The sequence below is a fragment of the Lissotriton vulgaris genome, chromosome 12 (genome assembly GCF_964263255.1).
Source record: "Lissotriton vulgaris chromosome 12, aLisVul1.2, whole genome shotgun sequence".
Taxonomy (NCBI): domain Eukaryota; kingdom Metazoa; phylum Chordata; class Amphibia; order Caudata; family Salamandridae; genus Lissotriton; species Lissotriton vulgaris.
In genome coordinates this window covers 7034182-7057059 of record NC_141700.1, presented here as the reverse complement: position 1 = coordinate 7057059, position 22878 = coordinate 7034182, and the positions used below count along the sequence as shown (strand labels likewise).

Below are 22878 nucleotides of genomic sequence, written 5' to 3'. Positions count from 1 at the left end.
TGGACTGCACCTCATTTTTAAAACCAGAAATATGCAGCCATGCATGTCTGCGGAGTAGGACGCTAGTGTTGATTGACCTAGCTGCAGTGTCTGCTGCGTCAAGCGCGCATTTGATGGAGGCGTTTGTTATGAATTTCCCCTCCTGTATGAGATCTTGGGCTTGTGCTTGGAAAGGCTCAGGTAGGTGTTGCATTAGGGTCTCTAGCTGGTCGTAATGCGCCCTGTCGTAACGAGCCAGTAGGGCTTGTGTATTAGCGATCCTCCACGAGTTGGAGGCTTGTGCTGCTACTCTTTTCCCTGATGCCTCTAGTATTTTTGATTCTTTGTCTGGGGTAGGTGCCTCCCCGGTGGTTTGGGAGTTGGCTCTTTTACATGCGTTGGCCACTACTAGTGAATCAAGTGGTAACTGCCCTTTGATGTAAGTAGGGTCTGTAGGGGGCTGCCCTATACTTTTTCTCTATTCTGGGGTTGATTACCCGTGCCCTGGCTGTGTCCTTAAATATGTCAGGTGCATGTTTCAGAACTCCCTTTAACATGGGAAGTGTTTTGACACTTTTTTCTGATGTAGGGAAGGTGTCAAACAAGAAGTCCTCCTCAACGGGGTCATTATGCATGTCCACGTTGTGGAACTGTGCAGCCCTGTCTATGAGCTGATTAAAAACTATGGTGTCGTCAGTAGGAGACAGTTTAGTAGGATAAGAGGACATGTCAGGGATGGGATGGGTGTTGTAAGGGTCAGTTGGCTCTTCCCATGGTTCCTGTGGTTCAGTGTCTTGTGTTACCCTCGTCGTCCCCGTGATGAGAGGGAGAGTAAGGATTATAAGGATTGAAAGGAGTAGTAGGTATGATAGGTTGAAAAGGAATGAAGGGTCTAGAAGGAGAAGTTACAAAGTCCTTTTTCTTTAGTGGAATGGGGGACTGAGGTTCAAGGTCCAAAGGCCTCTTTTTCCTATGCAGGATGGTAACTTTACCAGTCTGTGGGTCAATAAAATTGTTTGCTTGGTCGTCCGAGGGATCTGGGTGGAAGAGTTCTTCTTCAACAGTCCTGGGTTGAGTATTAGGCTTTGGTTTGTAGACGACTTTAGGTTTAGGAACCGACTTTTTTGGTTCGGGCCTTTTTTCGGGTCGACTGTGTCTTTCGGGTCGACGCATTTTTTGTGCTCCGTAGGCTTGTTCGGAGAAGTGTTATCTCCTGAGTCGATGTTTTTGTTGGGATCGACTGGAGTCTTTTGTTTTTTTCGGCTGAGCGTCCTTTCTGGAGTCGATTGTCTTTTTTGGATCGACTGGTGTCTTCGGATCCGGTGTTTTCGGTCCGAGAGGACGTTCTGGCTTGGACACGTGCTTCGGTATGGCGCCTTTTGTCGGGTCGACGTTTTTTCGGTGCTGAAGGCTTGTTTGGGTCGGCGACCTTCTTTGGTTCGGCGCCCTTGGGTTGTGTGGCATTGTTCGGGTCGACAACCGGTTTTGGGTCGACAATTTTGGACTGTGCGGCCGTCTTGGGGTCGACAGTCTTTGTCGGGTCGACGTTTTTCGGTGCTGAAGGCTTGTTTGGGTCGGCGACCTTCTTTGGTTCGGCGCCCTTGGGTTGTGTGGCATTGTTCGGGTCGACAACCGGTTTTGGGTCGACAATTTTGGACTGTGCGGCCGTCTTGGGGTCGACAGTCTTTTTCGGCTCGACGCTCTTTGGCTGTACGGCCGCTTTCGGATCGACGCCCTTCGGTTCGGCGACCTTCTTTGGCTCTGGAACCTTCTTCGGGACGATGTTACTGGGCCGTGGTGTTTCCGAAGGTTTCGGTTTCGGAGCCGAGCTGGATGGCGGGGCAATCAAAACTTTTTTATGATCTTGGCTAAGACCTTTTGGCGATGCCTTGACCGGAGCCGTTGTTATTGGGGTACATGGTGTCAGGGGCAGGGTACTCACGATTTGCCCCGGTGGTATCTCGTCATCGGAGTCCGAGTAGTCCTCTACGGTGACGATCTCCAGGTCCGAGTCCGGCGCCTCTTGTAGTTCTTGGTCGTCATCGAAGATGTTGTCCGGGTCTGGTGCCTGTGGCTGCATTTCTTGCCTGGCTGCACGTCGGTTCCGAATAGTTTTCTTGGATCGAAACTGTGCACAGGCTGGACAGCTTTCCTCTTTATGGTCCGGGGAAAGGCACTTGTTGCATACTGAGTGCTTATCAGTATGTGGGAACTTGGCGTGGCATTGCGGGCACCTTTTAAACGGGCTTCTTACCATCGACGGTCGGCTCATGGGGCGTCAAAAAGGCCCAACGGCACGTGTCGACGACCGCTTGGAGATGGAAGGCTGCATCGAGTAGAGAGGTACCGTCGAATCAAAGGCCTTTAGAAAAGTTTTGTTTTTGCTTCCGAAGTTGGAGTATAGGAGTTTGCATCCGAACCCAATGGCGGAAAAAAACAATCTGAGGATGGAGAAGATGCCCCTGCGCACAGTAGTCCAAAGGAGGAGTCACCTATCTCGTGATACTTCGAAGACTCTTCCAAGACAACAAGTGGAATCATCCGGACCCAACACTAGGCGATCTATGCACAAGATATGAATTCAGCAGCCCACATGCCTCGAACATCATATTATTTGCAGGTCAATATCCTACGCTCAAAGTGATGCACCCGCACTGTACGTAGCACTGCATTCCATCAGCATCCCAGGAGCATCGCTGCTTCCAGAGGGCAGCATCTAACCCTGCGCCCAGGTAGAAGCAATGCTCCCTGAAAGCAACAGAGCATCCCAGGAGCAATGCTGCTGCTTGAGGGCAGTGTCTCCCTCAGGGGCAAGGTGGTCCTTACCTCTCATGTCCAAGCTTGATGCCCGCTGGCTGCTCTCAAACTTCCATTTCTTGATCTTGAAATAGGGGCTGGCCCCCTCCAGGCTGGCATGGCGTCGGAGCCGGGTGAAGAACTGCAGCACAGCCCCCTGGCTCGGGGAGGGTGAGGTATCACTGGCTGCTCCGCTTTTACCTGGCTGAGAGGGAAGGAGCACAGGCAGGTTAGCAAAAGAATGGAAGAGCCTGGGAAGTGATGCGATGGACAGGAGGTGAGGCGGGAACAACTGAGAGGAGAGCCTGGGAAATGATGCGATGGATAGGAGGTGAGGCGGGAGCAACTGAGAGGAGAGCCTGGGAAATGATGCGATGGATAGGAGGTGAGGCGGGAACAACTGAGAGGAGAGCCTGGGAAGTGATGCGATGGATAGGAGGTGAGGCGGGAACAACTGAGAGGAGAGCCTGGGAAGTGATGCGATGGACAGGAGGTGAGGCGGGAACAACTGAGAGGAGAGCCTGGGAAGTGATGCGATGGACAGGAGGTGAGGCGGGAACAACTGAGAGGAGAGCCTGGGAAATGATGCGATGGAGAGGTGGTGAGGCGGGAACAACTGAGAGGAGAGCCTGGGAAATGATGCGATGGACAGGAGGTGAGGCGGGAACAACTGAGAGGAGAGCCTGGGAAGTGATGCGATGGACAGGAGGTGAGGCGGGAACAACTGAGAGGAGAGCCTGGGAAGTGATGCGATGGACAGGAGGTGAGGCGGGAACAACTGAGAGGAGAGCCTGGGAAGTGATGCGATGGACAGGAGGTGAGGCGGGAACAACTGAGAGGAGAGCCTGGGAAATGATGCGATGGAGAGGTGGTGAGGCGGGAACAACTGAGAGGAGAGCCTGGGAAATGATGCGATGGACAGGAGGTGAGGCGGGAACAACTGAGAGGAGAGCCTGGGAAATGATGCGATGGACAGGAGGTGAGGCGGGAACAACTGAGAGGAGAGCCTGGGAAATGATGCGATGGATAGGAGGTGAGGCGGGAGCAACTGAGAGGAGAGCCTGGGAAATGATGCGATGGATAGGAGGTGAGGCGGGAACAACTGAGAGGAGAGCCTGGGAAGTGATGCGATGGATAGGAGGTGAGGCGGGAACAACTGAGAGGAGAGCCTGGGAAGTGATGCGATGGACAGGAGGTGAGGCGGGAACAACTGAGAGGAGAGCCTGGGAAGTGATGCGATGGACAGGAGGTGAGGCGGGAACAACTGAGAGGAGAGCCTGGGAAATGATGCGATGGAGAGGTGGTGAGGCGGGAACAACTGAGAGGAGAGCCTGGGAAATGATGCGATGGACAGGAGGTGAGGCGGGAACAACTGAGAGGAGAGCCTGGGAAGTGATGCGATGGACAGGAGGTGAGGCGGGAACAACTGAGAGGAGAGCCTGGGAAGTGATGCGATGGACAGGAGGTGAGGCGGGAACAACTGAGAGGAGAGCCTGGGAAGTGATGCGATGGACAGGAGGTGAGGCGGGAACAACTGAGAGGAGAGCCTGGGAAATGATGCGATGGAGAGGTGGTGAGGCGGGAACAACTGAGAGGAGAGCCTGGGAAATGATGCGATGGACAGGAGGTGAGGCGGGAACAACTGAGAGGAGAGCCTGGGAAATGATGCGATGGACAGGAGGTGAGGCGGGAACAACTGAGAGGAGAGCCTGGGAAATGATGCGATGGACAGGAGGTGAGGCGGGAACAACTGAGAGGAGAGCTTGGGAAATGATGCGATGGATAGGAGGTGAGGCGGGAACAACTGAGAGGAGAGCTTGGGAAATGATGCGATGGATAGGAGGTGAGGCGGGAACAACTGAGAGGAGAGCTTGGGAAATGATGCGATGGATAGGAGGTGAGGCGGGAACAACTGAGAGGAGAGCCTGGGAAATGATGCGATGGATAGGAGGTGAGGCGGGAACAACTGAGAGGAGAGCCTGGGAAATGATGCGATGGACAGGAGGTGAGGCGGGAACAACTGAGAGGAGAGCCTGGGAAATGATGCGATGGATAGGAGGTGAGGCGGGAACAACTGAGAGGAGAGCCTGGGAAGTGATGCGATGGATAGGAGGTGAGGCGGGAACAACTGAGAGGAGAGCCTGGGAAGTGATGCGATGGATAGGAGGTGAGGCGGGAACAACTGAGAGGAGAGCTTGGGAAATGATGCGATGGATAGGAGGTGAGGCGGGAACAACTGAGAGGAGAGCCTGGGAAGTGATGCGATGGACAGGAGGCCGGAGCAGCTGAGACAAAGGAGCGCTGAGGTATGAGAAGGGTGAAGTAGAGTGGACAGAAGACTGGTGGAACTGGAGCTGACCTGGGAAGAGGTGAAATGAGAAAGGTTAGGGGGCGTGGAATGAGTGGTGACCAGACACACCTGTGGGCCCTTGTGGCTGAGGCCATGCGGCTTCCCCCTCATCTTGGGAGGCTGGGACCCCCTTCCTTAAATCCTGTCACCCCCACCCAAACTTAAATTCTTGAACTTGTCAACGTTTAATCTTAGTCCAGCAAAATGCGAACCACTGAAAAAATCAAAGTGATTTAACAGAATGTTCATCCCAGTGTAAATGTGAGCCCAGCCTCTGAGTTCCATATCAGACAAACTAAAGATGCTATAAAAAGATGCTGGCACTCTCTTTTTATTACAAGTGTCTGCACACTGATCTATTTTATGTTCCCCCAGCGACCCAGCAATATGCGAGCCACATGGAAGCTCCCCGCCTTTCAGCAAGAGCTGTTCGACAGCAGAACCTAGCACTGCTGAAAGGAGTACATGGACAAAGTCTACCAGATGTTGATGCGCTGCCTCCTGTCAGGCTACGAGTGACTGTCGGTGGTGGCAGTGGTCACTGCTCAGGAACTTTTTGGCATGCTCCCTCTTGCCGAGATGGCCTATTGGCTCTCTCCTATGACGTCCTGTCTGGAGCCCTGTGATTGGGTTCATGATCTGTCCTTATCCATCGCCTGAGTGGGAAACGTCCATTTAAAACTGGGCCTCTGGAGTCAACCTTTGCAAAGGGCCTTCTACTGCATGGATTTACATGTAGCTGTGCTCTTAGTAACTGTTGAACCGTCTACACTCGAAAAAGAAATTGTTAAAATCTCAAAATTATGCAGCAAATGATGGATTATGCGGAAAAGCAGCTAATCCATAATTATGCAGAAAACACTGCAGCCGCAGAATCATATCCAAGTGGCCTTGGTTAAAGGAACCGTGTTCATGACCCTACAGCCAGTCTACCCCTTATCTAGAGCTCCCCGGGCGTGGCTCTACGGGTCCCGGGTCTCAAGAAACTCTGCTTGCGGTCTAACATGTATATGTGTAAGAAGCGGGCTCTGTATATACTATACCAAAGTAAGGGATGGGGTGCAGAGAGTCCAGTGGATCCCCAGAGGTGTAACAGGCTAAAGTAGATGACACCCTACTCTCTGTTTGTGGTAGTGTAGGCGAGCAGTCAGGCTTATCAGAGGGAGTGTTAAGCATTTATCCTACACACTCAGGCAAGAAATGATGTCACGGTTCAGTCTCCGGCTGGTAGCACTTAACACAGTGCAGGGGTCAGTTAGGTAATATGAGTGCGCCATCAGCGGCACAGGGGCGGCCGGGTGCAGAGGTCACAGGAGAGGTTGGGACCAATATAGTGCTATGGAGACGGAGTACTCGAGAAGGTGGTATCTGGGTCAGGGCCCAGGAGTCAAAGGTAAGCACAAAGGGGGCCACAAGTAGGCACCAAAAGCGCACCTCCAGTGGCACTCGGGTGGCAGGGTGCAGGTGGCAAAATAGGCATCGAGCTCCCAATGTAAACCAACGGAGGACGTCGGTTGGGAAGAAATGCTGCAGGCTTGGACCAGGAGGCTGAACGAAGGCGGACAGCGGCTGGACAGGTAAGTTGGATAGCTGGGGGATACCGGGGCACCATCAGCTGGGCTCCCCAAAGTGGGAGGGGGGCCGAGGATGCAGGGTTGTCTTTAGTTGTTGGGTTTCCTTAGCTAATTCCGGTCGGGGGGACCCTTCGGACAGGAGCTACAGGCGTTGGGGAGGGGTCTTGGAGATGTCAGCCATTGGTGCAGAGGAGATCTGGATCGCTGGGAATACGTCTTGGGGAAAGTGGTTCACTCAAATTTGGGCCATGGGCGTTGGGAGCAGTGTCAGGCATCCGCCTGGATCTGGAGACTGGTGCTGGTCTCTTTGCTGGACAAATCCGGCATCCATGGGAGACCGGAGTCTTTGTCGAAGACAGTGCAGGACCTCTAGGATTCTCGAGGTTGTTGGCTGCGGGCCACGCTTATTTCTGGAAGCAGGGTCGCTGGAAGAGGAGACAGGCCGGTAGGCCTGGGGCCAAGTCAGTCATTGTCTTCTCCACTGCTTTGGCCCTTCTTCTTCTTAGGTCATCGAATCTGAAAAGACATGGTTCAGGGGTGCCCCTAAATACTAGATTTAGGGGTGTTACAGGGGTGTGCTGGTCCGGACCAATGGGTCCCTTCCCTGGAGTGTCTACATCCCATTGGAGGGGGTCTTAGGCCTCTTCCTGAATGGGTGAGTCTTCATCTTCAAGATGGAGGGGTGAGAGATGTGTGCTTCACTTCGCCTTCCCCCCCGAGGGGTGGGTTTGGCAAAGCTGTGCAAACCTCTCTTCCTGGCTAGGTTTTCCCACCGATTCTCCAGCCCAAGGTGGGGGTCAGAACCAGTTGCTGATAGCAGCATAAGGCTGGGGGTGGCTAACAAAGGTGCCTGTGAAGCTTCCCCTTCATGGACCCTGCCTATCCTGGGGGAGGAGACACAACACCGCTGCCCAGGATGGGCTTTGATTCTGGACCCAGAGAGCGGTGGCTCTCCACCCAGGGCTCCAGAAACCTGTCTGCTGGTGGCAAATGGCCGGTAGCCAGTCAGGAACTACACCAGGGCTGGACGCTTTTCAGGGGACATCTCTGCAATGCCCTATGAGTGCATTTTACAATAAATCCCACACTGGCATCAGTGTGGGTTTGATGTGCTGAGAAGTTTAAGTCCAAACTTCTCAGTTTTCAGTGGAGCCATCCTGGGGCTGTGGAGTTTGTAATGACAAACTCCCAGCACCACACACTCAAAATGGCTTCACTGCACTTACATGCATGTGAACGGCACGGCCACTATAGGGACATATTGCTCATGCATCTATGCCTTCACCTGTGGTATGGTGCACCCTGCCTTAGGGCTGTGAGGCCTGCTAGAGAGTTGACTTACCCATGCCACAGGCAGTGTTGGTGGGCATGGCACCCAGGAATGGGTGCCATGTCGACGCTTCAGTTTGGTCTGCACCAAAACACACAGCCTGCAGTGGCAGTGTGTGGGTGTTCAGGTGACGGGTCTCGGAGGGTAGCATAAAACATGCTGCAGCCCTTAGAGACCCCCTCTGGTCACATGGCCCTAGGTACCCGGGGTACCTTTTACAAGGGACTTACATATGGCCCAGAGGTGTTCCAATTGTAGAAACAAAGGTACAGTTTTGGCAAAGACACAGGCCCTGGGAAATTGACTGGCAGGGACCTAGGGCACGCTCAGACAAGTTTTCATCAGGTATCTGGAAAAAAGTTAGGGGGTAATCATGCAAAAAGGGGCATGTTGGCACTGTATAACAGAAGTGTATTGTTACTCATCTCAATGGTACTCCTTTTATCGACCTCAGAAGCATGAAAGACTGAGTGGACCTGCTGGGTTTGAAGCAGTGACCATGAGCACAGGCCCCTACAGTGGATGCATCAATCCACTAAGCCACCACACCCGCCTTCCAAGTCTACAGCTGTGGGTTGTGCGTTTCACTTCTGTCGGGCTGCCTTCCCTGGTGCCCCTGAGCTCCTGGCTGCTTCAGCTCCATACATGGCTATCACTTGCCTGAGAGTTTGCAGCTGCCTTTTAAGGCTGCCCCGCGGCTCGTCTGGTTCGGCTTTTCGTTCCTGTTTCTTATCCTTCACCCCCCTCACCCGCCCCCCCTCCCACCCCCCCCAAATATTGGTACTTGGAGGGGCGGCTCCCAGTAAATGTTGACCTTGAAAAACTAAACTGTGTCCCAGTGGACACGTTTACTGTATGCTCCGTAAGCATTGGACCTCTCTCTTGGAGCCACCCGTTAGAGAGGTGTTCTGACTGACTTTTTCGGCCCTCCTTTGAGGGAGGATGATTGGATATGACTCTAGTCTATTATCATTCTAGTGCAGGGATTAGAACTACAGACAGGGCCTATTCATAAGGCACAGTAATGCACTTTCGTACCCTTTTCCTTAGATCAGGGCTTATAAACTTATGTTAGGGGATAGATTCATTAGTATTAGTGATAATCCGTCCTTTTGCAAGAGTGTTAGTATACCTTCTATGGAGTTATGCTTACTTCAGGCCTTGTAGGCCTCAAACGGGAGAGACTCCATCTTGCTTTCTGCCCCGGCAGCTTGAGATGCTTCTAGGTCAAGTGTAATGTTTTAGTTTCGAAGTGTTGTTCGCTTGGAGAGAACCGGCTCAGGCTGGCCCTTATCGAAAGACTGTATTTTTCTCCATTCCGAAGACACAACATCAGGCCGGCCGGCTGGGAACGTGTCCTTGGTACGGGGAGGTACAAGAATTTGGTGGGCGGCAGGTTACTGGCCGTAACTTTCCATGAAAGGACAAGCTTCCATATTAGCGAAAGCATGAGGCAGTGAGTCAGTCAGTCTGTAGGCGGCAGCTAGCCGTTAGCATCAATGCCATTAATTATTTCCAGGCAGACAGTCGCCATTTGGAAGTCCGAGAAAGATTATGAAGCTGGTACTCTCTTAGAAAGATTGAAGAGGAGAGAGAAATAGTGCAGAACGGCGAGAGAGAGAGAGACAACAGCTAATAAAAGGAAGGTTCCAGTGAATTGGAGGAAAGCAGAGAAGATAGAGCATAGCGGTGCAGACCTGTACTCGTGACTGCTGAGGTGTGATTCTAAGACGAGCCAAGGCACAGACGAGAAGGGAACCTAGATGACTGCCGAACCCCGACTTTGTGTTCATAAGGTGACGTCTGTCCATAACCTATAGTGCGCACATTCTAACCTTTCACTTTTCTTTGCAGGATATATGTTATAGTGTAGTATTGTGTTTTTATGATCATTGTAATAAATACCCCTATTCTTAGTGAATTTAACATGTGCCTCGTATTCTTGTTCAATCAGGGTAACCTGGTCTTCTAGTCAGGCATTGTTTTCATGAACGGGTGTAATTCCCGGTCAGGTAAGAGGTGACTGAGCAATGAGGGAGAGAGGGACCCCTTGATGTGGAGAATAGATGGTACATGCTTTAATTTGGCAAGTTATGGTAATTCCTGTTATTGTAGTATCATATCCCGAGTAGCCAATGAGAGATTCCTTCCAAAGGTATTCATAGGAGAGTGATCGTCGTTGGTAAGCGGCGTTAATGAGAACACCACGTGGGAGACTGGTGCATAGATCCGCCGGATTGCGGATCGGGCTGTGAGTGAGAGAACACTAGGGGGGACACTAGTGCTTAGGTCCGCCGGATTGTGGACATGGCTGTGAGGAAGAGAGCACTAGGACTGCAGACTAGTGTGTAGGCACGCAGGATTGCGACTTGCCGAGCGAGCACTGACTGTGGTCAGTGTGTAATGGTAACTAATCAGAACTGCCCTATGGTAGACTAGTCTGGGCCTAAGTTGCCGTGAGACTAACTGGTATGAGTGGGATATTGTAGAAAACCTATGCATGTATATTGCTATTTCCCCATCCTTAGGTACAAGACATATATATATATATATATATATATATATATATATATATATATATATATATATCTACTGTAAATACGTTCTAAGGAGGGAGGTGATTACGTTCCGACTGGGTTGGAGGTGCTCTGAGGAGCTGATCCCATCTGGTCCAAGATTCTGGTCGTTACAAGAGGTCTCTAGTTCGTCGAGCGGACTCTCTCCTATTGTTATTGGTGCCTTTACCTGGGCTGCCGAGCCTCCCTTCTACCTGCCCATGCAGCCACCTCTGAAGAGCAAAGACAGAGGCCCCTTTTCACAGAATTGGACCTTAAAGGAGGGCGATGGGTTGGGGTAATTGGGGTATCACAAGGGAGAGAACAGTTTTAAGGGGAGGGACCGCCTTAAATGAGGAGGAAAGGTTGCTTTGATATGGGCGGGATCCTGTTCGCTGACTTACCGACATACCATCTTCAGAATGGATGGAGGTTCCAGGACTGGCCTGAAGGAAGCTGGTGTCCACTGTGGAGTTGAAGGTGTCACCGGGGAGGGCAGAGTTTGGGCTCATGGTGTGAGTGGTCAGGGCCGTCTGAGGTAGAGAGCTCACTGGGGGCTACAGGAGGAAAGAGAACAATGAGACATACAGAAATCTCCCTCTGTCCCACGCTAGCGGGGGTTCATCCTATGCCAATCACACAGATCCCACTCTCTCACTCGGTACCACATTGTAGGGGTCAGTCTCTGTCACCGACACACTCACCTCCTCTATTCCACATTGGACGAAAGTGCACTCACCCACTCATGCGTCCACTCACACATCCACAGAAGCACTCACACACCCATCTATTCCCTCACACCCACTCAAAGACCCAAACAGCCACTCACACACCCAGAAAGTGTTGGGTGCAGCGGCTGGCTTGATTCCGCCACTCGCCTGGAAAAGGAAGAGCTTGGCGTTAGGTGTCGGAGGCCTGCGGGGGGTCATGGCAATGCTGTTGGTGTCACCCTCGTGGATAGTGACAATCTTCAGTGTTGGCGACGGGATGTGCAGGTGCGTCAGGCGGGCATTCTTTAAGTGGTGGAAGTCGCCCTCCGTCAGCGTGTATCTACAACCAGGCAGGCAAACGAGACAGCAGACACAGGTCAGTGGTGCAAGCTCTGCCCAACCATGCCCAAATTTGGAGTCTCCACTGTCACCATGTCGAGATATTGATGGCACCCATGTATTGCAGCTACAGAAGCCCCCACCACATGCCCGTGCCAGGTCCAGCTGTGGAAGCTCCTGTGCCATATTATGTAGGCCCCTCCTCCATTTCATGTCAGAAAGGTGGCCTCCCTTCACATACATCCAGCTGCAGAGGTCATATTTCCTTCAGATGTGTAAGCCCCTCCCTGCCTCTTGTCCAGTTGTGAAAGTGCCTGCCCCATTGTCACATCATGCCATGAAAGCCCCTCTTCCATGTCACATGCAGCTGTGGAAGCCCCTCCCATCCTGCCATGAAAGCCCCTCTTCCATGTCACATGCAGCTGTGGAAGCCCCTCCCCCATGTCACATGCAGCTGTGGAAGCCCCTCCCCCAGGTCACATCCAGCTGTGGAAGCCCTCCTCAGGTCACATCCAGCTGTGGAAGCCCCTCCCTCAGGTCACATCCAGCTGTGGAAGCCCCTCCCTCAGGTCAGATGCAGCTGTGGGAGCCCTCCCCCAGGTCACATCCAGCTGTGGAAGCCCCTCCCCCATCTCACATGCAGCTGTGGATGCCCCTCCCCCAGGTCACATCCAGCTGTGGAAGCTCCCCCAGGTCACGTCCAGCTGTGGAAGCCCCTCCCCCAGGTCACGTCCAGCTGTGGGAGCCCTTCACCCAGGTCACGTCCAGCTGTGGAAGCCCCTCCCCCATGTCATGTCCAGTTGTGGAACCCCCGTGTCACACCCAGCTGTGGCAGCCCCTCCCCCATGTCACGTCCAGGTGTGGAAGCCCCTCCCCATGTCACATCCAGCTGTGGAAGCCCCTCCCACATGTCACATGCAGCTGTGGAAGCCCCTCCCCATGTCACTTGCAGCTGTGGAAACCCCTCCCCCATGTCACATGCAGCTGTGGAACCCCCTCCCCCATGTCACATGCAGCTGTGGAAGTCCCTCCCCCATGTCACATGCAGCTGTGGAAGCCCCTCCCCCATGTCACATCCAGCTGTGAAAGCACCTCCTCCATGTCACGTCCAGCTGTGGGAACCTCTCCCGCATGTCACATCCAGCTGTGGACCTACAATGTATCATCTGCTGGTGGACGTCACTCCCACATTGTGGTCTTTCAGTAGAATCCCCCCGCATAACCCCCTGCAGTAGCCTCTTCCCATATGTGACCCACTCCACCTGCACCCTGTGTGTTCTAGTTGAAGAGGCTTCTGCACTGCCCTCCCATATGTATGGTCCAGACTTGAAGACCACTAACAAGACAGACAGCCTCCTGGGGCGGGGTCTTAGCTCTCTCCTCTACCCTCATCTGCCATAGTCCCCCCCCCACATCACCCCCAGCACTGTCTACTTGTGGAAGCTACTCCCTTGCTTAACAAACTGCTTGAAACTCCACTCCCTGCACCATGTGAAGTGGTAAAGTTCCTGCACCCTCCTTACCTCCTTCCCTTCTCCTGTGCCTTCTTGCCCTGGTCAAAGAGGGCAGCTTCATTGAAGGAGACACGCCGACCAGTGGAGCAGGTGGACAGGAAGCGCTCAGACTCAGCATCATGGTAGCTGGAGGCAGACAGACACTCCACCTCATCCACCCGGATGGTGATCTCTGCTGGACAGAAGGAGGAAAGGAGAAAAAAATTAACACATCTGGAAATAAGAAGACCGCCACCAACATCCTGGGAACAGGAAGCCCAGTAGCAGCCCAGGCAAACAGAAAACCTCCGGCGGCCCGACAATGAGAAACGAGCAGCAGCCCAATGAGAAACCAACAGCAGCCCAGAAAATTAGAAACCACCAACACCCTAATGTGTAAGCACCAGCTGCCCAATCTGAAACCACCAGCAGCACAGACAACGGAAAAAAAACAGCAGCAGCCTAAGCAAAGAGAAGACCACCAGCATCCAGACAATGAGATGCTGCAATGGCAGGAGCCTAGACAAAAAGAGGGCCACCAGGAGCCCCAACAATAAGAAACTAGCAGCAGTCAAGGCAATAGGAAGACCACCAACAGCCCAGGCAACGAAAAGACTACCAACAGCCCAGACAATGAGAAACTACCAGCAGCCTGGAAGACACCAGCAGCCCAGACAATGAGAACATCACTAGTATCCTAAGTAATGCAAAACCACCAACAGCCCAGGCAATGAGAAACCACCAGCAGCCCAGACAATGAGAAACCAACAGCAACCAAATGAGAAACCAGCAGCAGCCCAGACAATGAGAAACCACCAGCACCCTAGACAATGAGAAGACTTACAACAACCCAGACAATGTGAAACCACCAACAGCAGCCTAATGAGGAACCGGCAGCAGCCCTGACAATGAGAAACCACCAACAGCCCAGACAATGAGAAACCAGCAGCAGCCTAAACCATGGAAAGGCCACCAGCAGCCCAGACAACGAGAAGACTTACAAGAACTCCGACAATGTGAAACCACCAACAGCAGCCTAATGAGGAACCAGCAGCAGCACTGACAATGGAAAACCACCAACAGCCCAGACAATGAGACACCAGCAGCAGCCTAGACAAAGAAAAGACTTCCAGCATCCCAAACAAACAAAACAACCAACAACCCAGACAAGGAAAAACCAAGCACAGCCTAGACTATGAGAAACAAGCAACAGCCCTGTAAACAGGCAGACCACTAGCAGCACAGTCAACCAGAAGACCACAAGCAGCCTAGATAATCAGAAACCACCACCTGCCTAGAATCCACCAGCAGCCCAGGCTATGTCAAGACCACCAGCAGTCTAGACAATGACAAACTACCAGCAGCTCAGACAGTAAGAAAGCAGCAGCAGCCGAGACAATGAGAAAACACCAGCAATCCAACAAGAATCCACCTACCACCCAGATAATGAGAAACCACAAGAGTGAAGACTACCAACATCCCAGACTATTAGACTTAGCCAGAAGCCTAGACCAGAAGATCACCCAGACGAAGAGAAACAAGCAGCAGCCCAGACAGTGTGAAGCCACCGTCAGCTCAGGCAATGTGAAGACCATCAACAGCTGAGAGAATGAGGAATCACCAGCAGTCTAGACAGTGCGGAAGCACCAGCAGCCCTTACAATGGGAAGACCACCACCACCAGCCTAGGCAATGTAACGCCTAACAGCAGCCCAGAGAGCAAGAAGATCACCATCCACTCAGGCAAAATGAAACCAATAATAGCCCAGACAAAGAGAAGACCAGCAACAGCCAACACGATTCGACTCCACCGCCAGCCCAGGCAATGAGAAGACCACCAGCAGCCCAGGCAATGAGAAGACCACCAGCAGCCCAGGCAATGAGAAGACCACCGGCAGCCCAGGCAATGAGACGACCGCCAGCAGCCAAGGCAATGAGAAGACCACCGGCAGCCCAGGCAATGAGAAGACCACCAGCAGCCCAGGCAATGAGAAGACCACCAGCAGCCCAGGCAATGAGAAGACCACCGGCAGCCCAGGCAATGAGAAGACCACCGGCAGCCCAGGCAATGAGAAGACCACCGGCAGCACAGTCAATGAGAAGACCACCAGCAGCCCAGGCAATGAGAAGACCACCAGAAGCCCAGGCAATGAGAAGACCACCAGCAGCCCAAGCAATGAGAAGACCACCAGCAGCCCGGGCAAAGAGAAGACCACCAGCAGCCCAGGCAATGAGAAGACCACCAGCAGCCCAGTCAATGAGAAGACCACTAGCAGCCCAGTCAATGAGAAGACCATCGGCAGCCCAGGCAATGAGAAGACCACCGGCAGCCCAGGCATTGAGAAGACCACCAGCAGGCCAGGCAATGAGAAGACCACCAGCAGCCCAGGCAATGAGAAGACCACCAGCAGCCCAGGCAATGAGAAGACCACCGGCAGCACAGGCAATGAGAAGACCATAGGCAGCCCAGGCAATGAGAAGCCCACCAGCAGCCCAGTCAATGAGAAGATCACCACCAGCAGCCCAGACAATGAGAAGACCACCGGCAGCCCAGTCAATGAGAAGACCACCAGCAGGCCAGGCAATGAGAAGACCACCAGCAGCCCAGGCAATGAGAAGACCACCAGCAGCCCAGACAATGAGAAGACCACCGGCAGCACAGGCAATGAGTAGACCGCCGGCAGCCCAGGCAATGAGAAGACCACCAGCAGCCCAGGCAATGAGAAGACCACCAGCAGCCCAGTCAATGAGAAGACCACCAGCAGCCCAGGCAATGAGAAGACCACCGGCAGCCCAGGCAATGAGAAGACCATCGGCAGCCCAGGCAATGAGAAGACCACCGGCAGCCCAGTCAATGAGAAGACCATCGGCAGCCCAGGCAATGAGAAGACCACCGGCAGCCCAGGCATTGAGAAGACCACCGGCAGCCCAGGCAATGAGAAGACCACCGGCAGCACAGGCAATGAGAAGACCACCGGCAGCCCAGGCAAAGAGAAGATCACCGGCAGCCCAGGCAATGAGAAGACCACCAGCAGCCCAGGCAATGAGAAGACCACCGGCAGCCAAGGCTTATGAGAAGACCACCAGCAGCCCAGGCAATGAGAAGACCACCGGCAGCCCAGGCAATGAGAAGACCACCACCAGCAGCCCAGGCAATGAGAAGACCACCAGCAGCACAGGCAATGAGAAGACCACCGGCAGCCCAGGCAATGAGAAGACCACCGGCAGCCAAGGCTTATGAGAAGACCACCAGCAGCACAGGCAATGAGAAGACCACCAGCAGCCCAGGCAATGAGAAGACCATCGGCAGCCCAGGCAATGAGACCACCAGCAGCCCAGGCATTGAGAAGACCACCAGCAGCCCAGTCAATGAGAAGACCACCAGCAGCCCAGTCAATGAGAAGACCACCAGTAGCCCAGGCAATGAGAACACCACCGGCAGCCCAGGCAATGAGAAGACCACCAGCAGCCCAGGCAATGAGAAGACCACCGGCAGCCCATGCAATGAGAAGACCACAGGCAGCCCAGGCAATGAGAAGACCACCGGCAGCACAGGCAATGAGAAGACCACCGGCAGCCCAGGCAATGAGAAGACCATTGGCAGCCCAGGCAATGAGAAGACCACCAGCAGCATAGGCAATGAGAAGACCACCGGCAGCCCAGGCAATGAGAAGACCACCGGCAGCACAGTCAATGAGAAGACCACCAGCAGCCCAGGCAATGAGAAGACCACCAGCAGCCCAGGCCATGAGAAGACCACCAGCAGCCCAGGCAATGAGAAGACCACCAGCAGCCCAGGCAATGAGAAGACCACCGGCAGCCCAGGCACATTGCAACCACGAGTCCAGACGATGGAAATACCAACAACTACCCAGAAAAGGAGACCAACAGAAATACAGGCAATAAGAAACCACCAACAGCCCAGACCATGAAGAGTCTACCAGCAGCTAAGGCAATTAGAAACCACCACCCGCCCAGATGATGAGAAGACCACAAGCAGGTCAGAGAAAGATACGACCACAGGATGCCCGCACAATGAAAAGACTACCAATAGGATAAACAATTGGAAGACTACAAGTAGCCTAGACAATAAGGCAACCAACAGCAACCCAGGTAATTGGAAGACCACCAGCATTCCAGACAGAGAACACCACCAGCAGTGCAAGCAATGAGCAACCATTATCAGTGTATACAATGAGACAACCACCACCATCTAAACCATTGCAAAGCCTACCTTTCGGCCGGGCTTTTTGAAAACCACCCACATTCCACACACTGCCCTTCAGGCGCACCTTCAACAAGGAGACGCCAGCAGAGCAGCCAATGGGAACACCAAGTAGACTACATCATTCCAGATAGTGAGAGAACCACCAGCATCCCATGCAACACGAAGACCACTGGGAGACCAGACAATGACAAGATGAGCAGTAACTGAGGCATCGAGAATTCCACTAGGAGCCACTGCAATGCAAAGAGCACTATCTATCCAAGCAAAGACTATCACATTCCAACCAGTGAGGAGTCGACTAACAGCCACAGCAATGCAAAGACCCCTAGCCACCCAGAAAACAGAGAGACCACCACGTCCCAAGACCACTCAAATTCCAAGCAACAAGGACTCCACTAGCATCCAAGGTAATGTGCAGACCATCGGCAGCCTACACACAGTAAAAAGCACCCAGGACAAAAGCATGCTATCCAATCAGAGAACTACCAGCAGCTTGTGTAACTGGAAGATCACCAGCAACCCAGACATTGAGAAGCTATCCAACATCCGAGGCAATGAGCACCGCTGGCAACTATAAAAAGATCACCTGCCGCGTGAGCAATGAGAACACAATCAGCCACCCGGACAATGATCTCACTAGCAGCACCGGCAATGGGAAACTGCCGACAGCCAAGGGCATTGGAAAGCTGTGAAGCCCACTGACTGCTCAGGGACTGGAAAGACCACTGGCAGCCCAGGCCATTGAGGGACCATCAGTAACCGAGGCAATGGAACGGCTACACAGCCCAGGCAGTGGAACCACAAGCAGCCCACGCAATGCAGTGACCACCAGTCACCCAGGCAACTGAGCCACTGGCAGCCTGGCAAGGCAACGACCACCAGTCACGCAGGCAAATGAGTCACTGGCAGCCTGGCAATGTAACGACCACCAGTCACGCATGCAACTGAGCCACTGGCAGCCTGGCAATATCACGACCACCAGTCACGCAGGCAACTGAGCCACTGGCAGCCTGGGCAATGCAACGACCACCAGTCATGCAGGCAAATGAGTCACTGGCAGCCTGGCAATGTAACGACCACCAGTCACGCAGGCAACTGAGCCACTGGCAGCCTGGGCAATGCAACGACCAACAGTCACAGAGGCAACTCAGCCACTGGCAGCCTGGGCAATGCAACGACCATCAGTCACGCAGGCAACTCAGCCACTGGCAGCCTGGGCAATGCAACGACCACCAGTCACGCAGGCAACTGAGCCACTGGCAGCCTGGCAATGCAATGACCACCAGTCACGCAGGCAAATGAGCCACTGGCAGCCTGGGCAATGCAGTGACCACCAGTCACGCAGGCAAGTGAGTCACTGGCAGACTGGGCAATGCAACGACCGCCAGTCATGCAGAAAACTGAGCCACTGGCAGCCTGGGCAATGCAACGACCACCAGTCACGTAGGTAATTCAGCCACTGGAACCCTGGGCAATGCAACGACCAGCAGTCACGCAGGCAACTCAGCCACTGGCAGCCTGGGCAATGCAACGACCACCAGTCACGCAGGCAACTCAGCCACTGGCACCCTGGGCAATGCAACGACCACCAGTCACCCAGGCAGCTCAGCCACTGGCAGCCCAGGCAATGCAGTGACCACCAGTCACGCAGGCAATTGAGCCACTGGCAGCCCAGGCAATGCAGTGACCACCAGTCACGCAGGCAATTGAGTCACTGGCAGACTGGGCAATGCAACGATCACCAGTCATGCAGAAAACTGAGCCACTGGCAGCCTGGGCAATGCAACGACCAACAGTCACGTAGGTAATTCAGCCACTGGAACCCTGGGCAATGCAACAACCAGCAGTCACGCAGGCAACTGAGCGACTGTCAGCCTGGGCAATGCAACGACTACCAGTCAAGCAGGCAACTGAGCCACTGGCAGCCTGGGAAATGCAATGACCACCAGTCACGCAGGCAACTCAGCCACTGGCACCCTGGGCAATGCAACGACCACCAGTCACGCATGCAACTGAGCTACTGGTAGCCTGGGCAATGCAACAACCACCAGTCACGCAGGCAACTCAGCCACTGGCACCCTGGCCAATGCAACGACCACCAGTCACGCATGCAACTGAGCTACTGGTAGCCTGGGCAATGCAACGACCACCAGTCACGCAGGCAACTCAGCCACTGGCACCCTGGGCAATGCAACGACCACCAGTCACGCATGCAACTGCGCTACTGGTAGCCTGGGCAATGCAACGACCACCAGTCACGCAGGCAACTCAGCCACTGGCACCCTGGGCCATGCAACGAGCACCAGTCACGCAGGCAACTAAGCCACTGGCAGCCTGGGCAATGCAACAACCACCAATCACGCAGGCAACTCAGCCACTGGCAGCCCAGGCAATGCAACGACCACCAGTCATGCATGCAACTGAGCCACTGGCAGCCTGGGCAATGCAACGACCACCAGTCACGTATGCAACTGAGCCACTGGCAGCCTGGGCAATGCAACGACCACCAGTCACGCAGGCAACTCAGCCACTGGCACCCTGGGCAGTGCAAAGACCACCAGTCACGCATGCAACTGAGCCACTGGCAGCCTGGGCAATGCAACGACCACCAGTCACGCAGGCAACTCAGCCACTGGCACCCTGGGCAATGCAACGACCACCTGTCATGCAGGCAACTCAGCCGCTGGCACCCTGGGCAATGCAACGACCACCAGTCACGCAGGCAACTCAGCCACTGGCAGCCCAGGCAATGCAACGACCACCAGTCAGGCATGCAACAGAGCCACTGGTAGCCTGGGAAATGCAACGACCACCAGTCACGCATGCAACTGAGCCACTGGCAGCCTGGGCAATGCAACGACCAACAGTCATGCATGCAACTGAGCCACTGGCACCCTGGGCAATGCAACGACCACCAGTCATGCAGGCAACTGAGCCACTGGCAGCCCACGCAATGCAGTGACCACCAGTCACGCATGCAACTGAGCCACTGGCAGCCTGGCAATGTAACGACCACCAGTCACGCAGGCAACTCAGCCACTGGCAGCCTGGGTAATGCAACGACCACCAGTCACGCATGCAACTCAGCCACTGGCAGCCTGGGCAATGCAACGACCACCAGTCACCCAGGCAACTCAGCCACTGGCAGCCCAGGCAATGCAACGTCCACCAGTCACACATGCAACTGAGCCACTGGCAGCCTGGGCAATGCAACGACCACCAGCTATGCAGGCAACTGAGCCACTGGCAGCCTGGGCAATGCAACGACCACCAGTCACGCAGGCAACTCAGCCACTGGCACCCTGGGCAATGCAACGACCACCAGTCACGCAGGCAACTGAGCCACTGGCAGCCTGGGCAATGCAACGACCACCAATCACGCATGCAACTGAGCTACTGGTAGCCTGGGCAATGCAACGACCACCAGTCACGCAGGCAACTCAGCCACTGGCACCCTGGGCAATGCAACGACCACCAGTCACGCAGGCAACTGAGCCACTGGAAGCCTGGGCAATGCAACGACCACCAGTCACGCATGCAACTGAGCCACTGGCAGCCTGGGCAATGCAACGACCACCAGTCACGCATGCAACTGAGCCACTGGCAGCCTGGGCAATGCAACGACCACCAGTCACGCAGGCAACTGAGCCACTGGCACCCTGGGCAATGCAAAGACCACCAGTCACGCATGCAACTGAGCCACTGGCAGCCTGGGCCGAGACGTCATCAACTGCTCCTTCAACTCCGCCACATTCCCAGAAAGCTGGAAACACGCCAAACTCAGCGCCCTTCTGAAGAAACCTACAGCTGACCCCTCCGAACTCAAAAACTACCGCCCCACCTCGCTCCTTCCATTTCCTGCCAAAGTCATTGAGAAAGCCGTCAACAATCAACTCGCCGCCTTCCTCGAAACCAACAAATCACTCGACTCCTCACAATCTGGCTTCCGAGCCAAACACAGCACTGAAACCGCCCTCATCGCAGCAACAGATGACATTCGAACACTTCTGGACAACGGAGACACAGTCGCCCTCATTCTCCTTGACCTCTCTGCAGCCTTCGACACAGTCTGCCATAGCACCCTGATACAACGCCTTAGAAACATCGGAATTCAAGGAAAAGCATTGGACTGGATCATCTCGTTCCTCGCTGGAAGAACTCAGAGAGTCCGCCTCCCCCCTTTCAAGTCAAAGGCCTCCGAAGTCATCTGCGGCGTCCCGCTAGGATCATCACTCAGCCCCACCCTCTTCAACGTCTACATGAGCCCCCTCGCAACCATCGCACGGAAACACAACCTCAACATCATCTCCTACGCTGATGACACTCAGCTGATCCTCTCACTCACCAAAGACCCAACCACCGCCAAAACCAACCTACATGAAGGGATGAAAGAAGTAGCCGAGTGGATGAAGCACAGCCGTCTGAAACTGAACTCGGACAAAACGGAAGTCCTCATCCTAGGTACTTCCCCTTCCGCATGGGACGACTCTTGGTGGCCAACGGCCCTAGGAACAGCCCCCACACCGACGGACCACGCACGGAACCTGGGCTTCATCCTGGACTCCTCACTCTCGATGACCAGACAAGTCGACGCCGTCTCATCATCATGCTTCAATATCCTACGCATGCTCAAAAAAACATTTCGCTGGATCCCCACCGAAACAAGAAAAACGGTCACCCACGCTCTGATTACTAGCCGTCTAGACTACGGAAACACCCTTTACGCCGGTACCACCGCAAAACTGCAGAAAAAACTCCAACGCATCCAAAATGCTTCAGCCAGACTCATACTAGACATCCCTCGCAAAGACCACATCTCCGGTCACCTGAAAGACCTGCACTGGCTCCCCGTCAACAAAAGGATAACTTTCCGTCTCCTCACCCACGCACACAAAGCCCTCTACGAACTCGGACCGGATTGCCTCAACACGCGCATTTCCTTCTACACCCCCACCCGCCAGCTGCGTTCGTCCAACCAAGCCCTCGCCGCCGTCCCGCGCAGCCACAAAGCCACCATGGGGGGAAGATCCTTCTCCTACTTAGCAGCCAAAACCTGGAATTCCCTCCCCACCCACCTCCGCCTCACTCAAAACCACCTAGCCTTCAGAAAACAGCTTAAAACCTGGATATTCGATAAGTAAACCTCCCCCCCCCTCCTCAAGCGCCTTGAGACCCTCTGGGTATGTAGTGCGCTATATAAATTATGACTTGACTTGACTTGACTTGACCAGTCACGCAGGCAACTCAGCCACTGGCACCCTGGGCAATGCAACGACCACCAGTCACGCAGGCAACTCAGACACTGGCACCCTGGGCAATGCAACGACAACCAGTCACGCATGCAACTGAGCTACTGGTAGCCTGGGCAATGCAACGACCACCAGTCACGCATGCAACTGAGCCACTGACAGCCCAGGCAATGCAACAACCACCAGTCACGCAGGCAACTGAGCCACTGGCAGCCTGGGCAATGCAACGACCACCAGTCACGCAGGCAACTCAGCCACTGGCAGCCTGGGCAATGC

General features: G+C 54.2%; 1 protein-coding gene across 1 annotated transcript in view; it reads right to left on the bottom strand.

Annotated features, from left to right (window-relative positions):
• CBARP (CACN subunit beta associated regulatory protein) overlaps positions 1 to 22878 on the bottom strand; it is a 110598-nt gene that overhangs the window by 20775 nt on the left and 66945 nt on the right. Inside the window, exons 5-8 of the mRNA XM_086946695.1 lie at positions 13157 to 13322; positions 11463 to 11634; positions 10989 to 11141; positions 2806 to 2980 (exon numbers count right to left, since the gene is read on the bottom strand). Of these exons, the coding sequence (XP_086802821.1) occupies positions 2806 to 2980; positions 10989 to 11141; positions 11463 to 11634; positions 13157 to 13322 (666 nt within the window). The remainder of the gene's footprint in view (positions 1 to 2805; positions 2981 to 10988; positions 11142 to 11462; positions 11635 to 13156; positions 13323 to 22878) is intronic.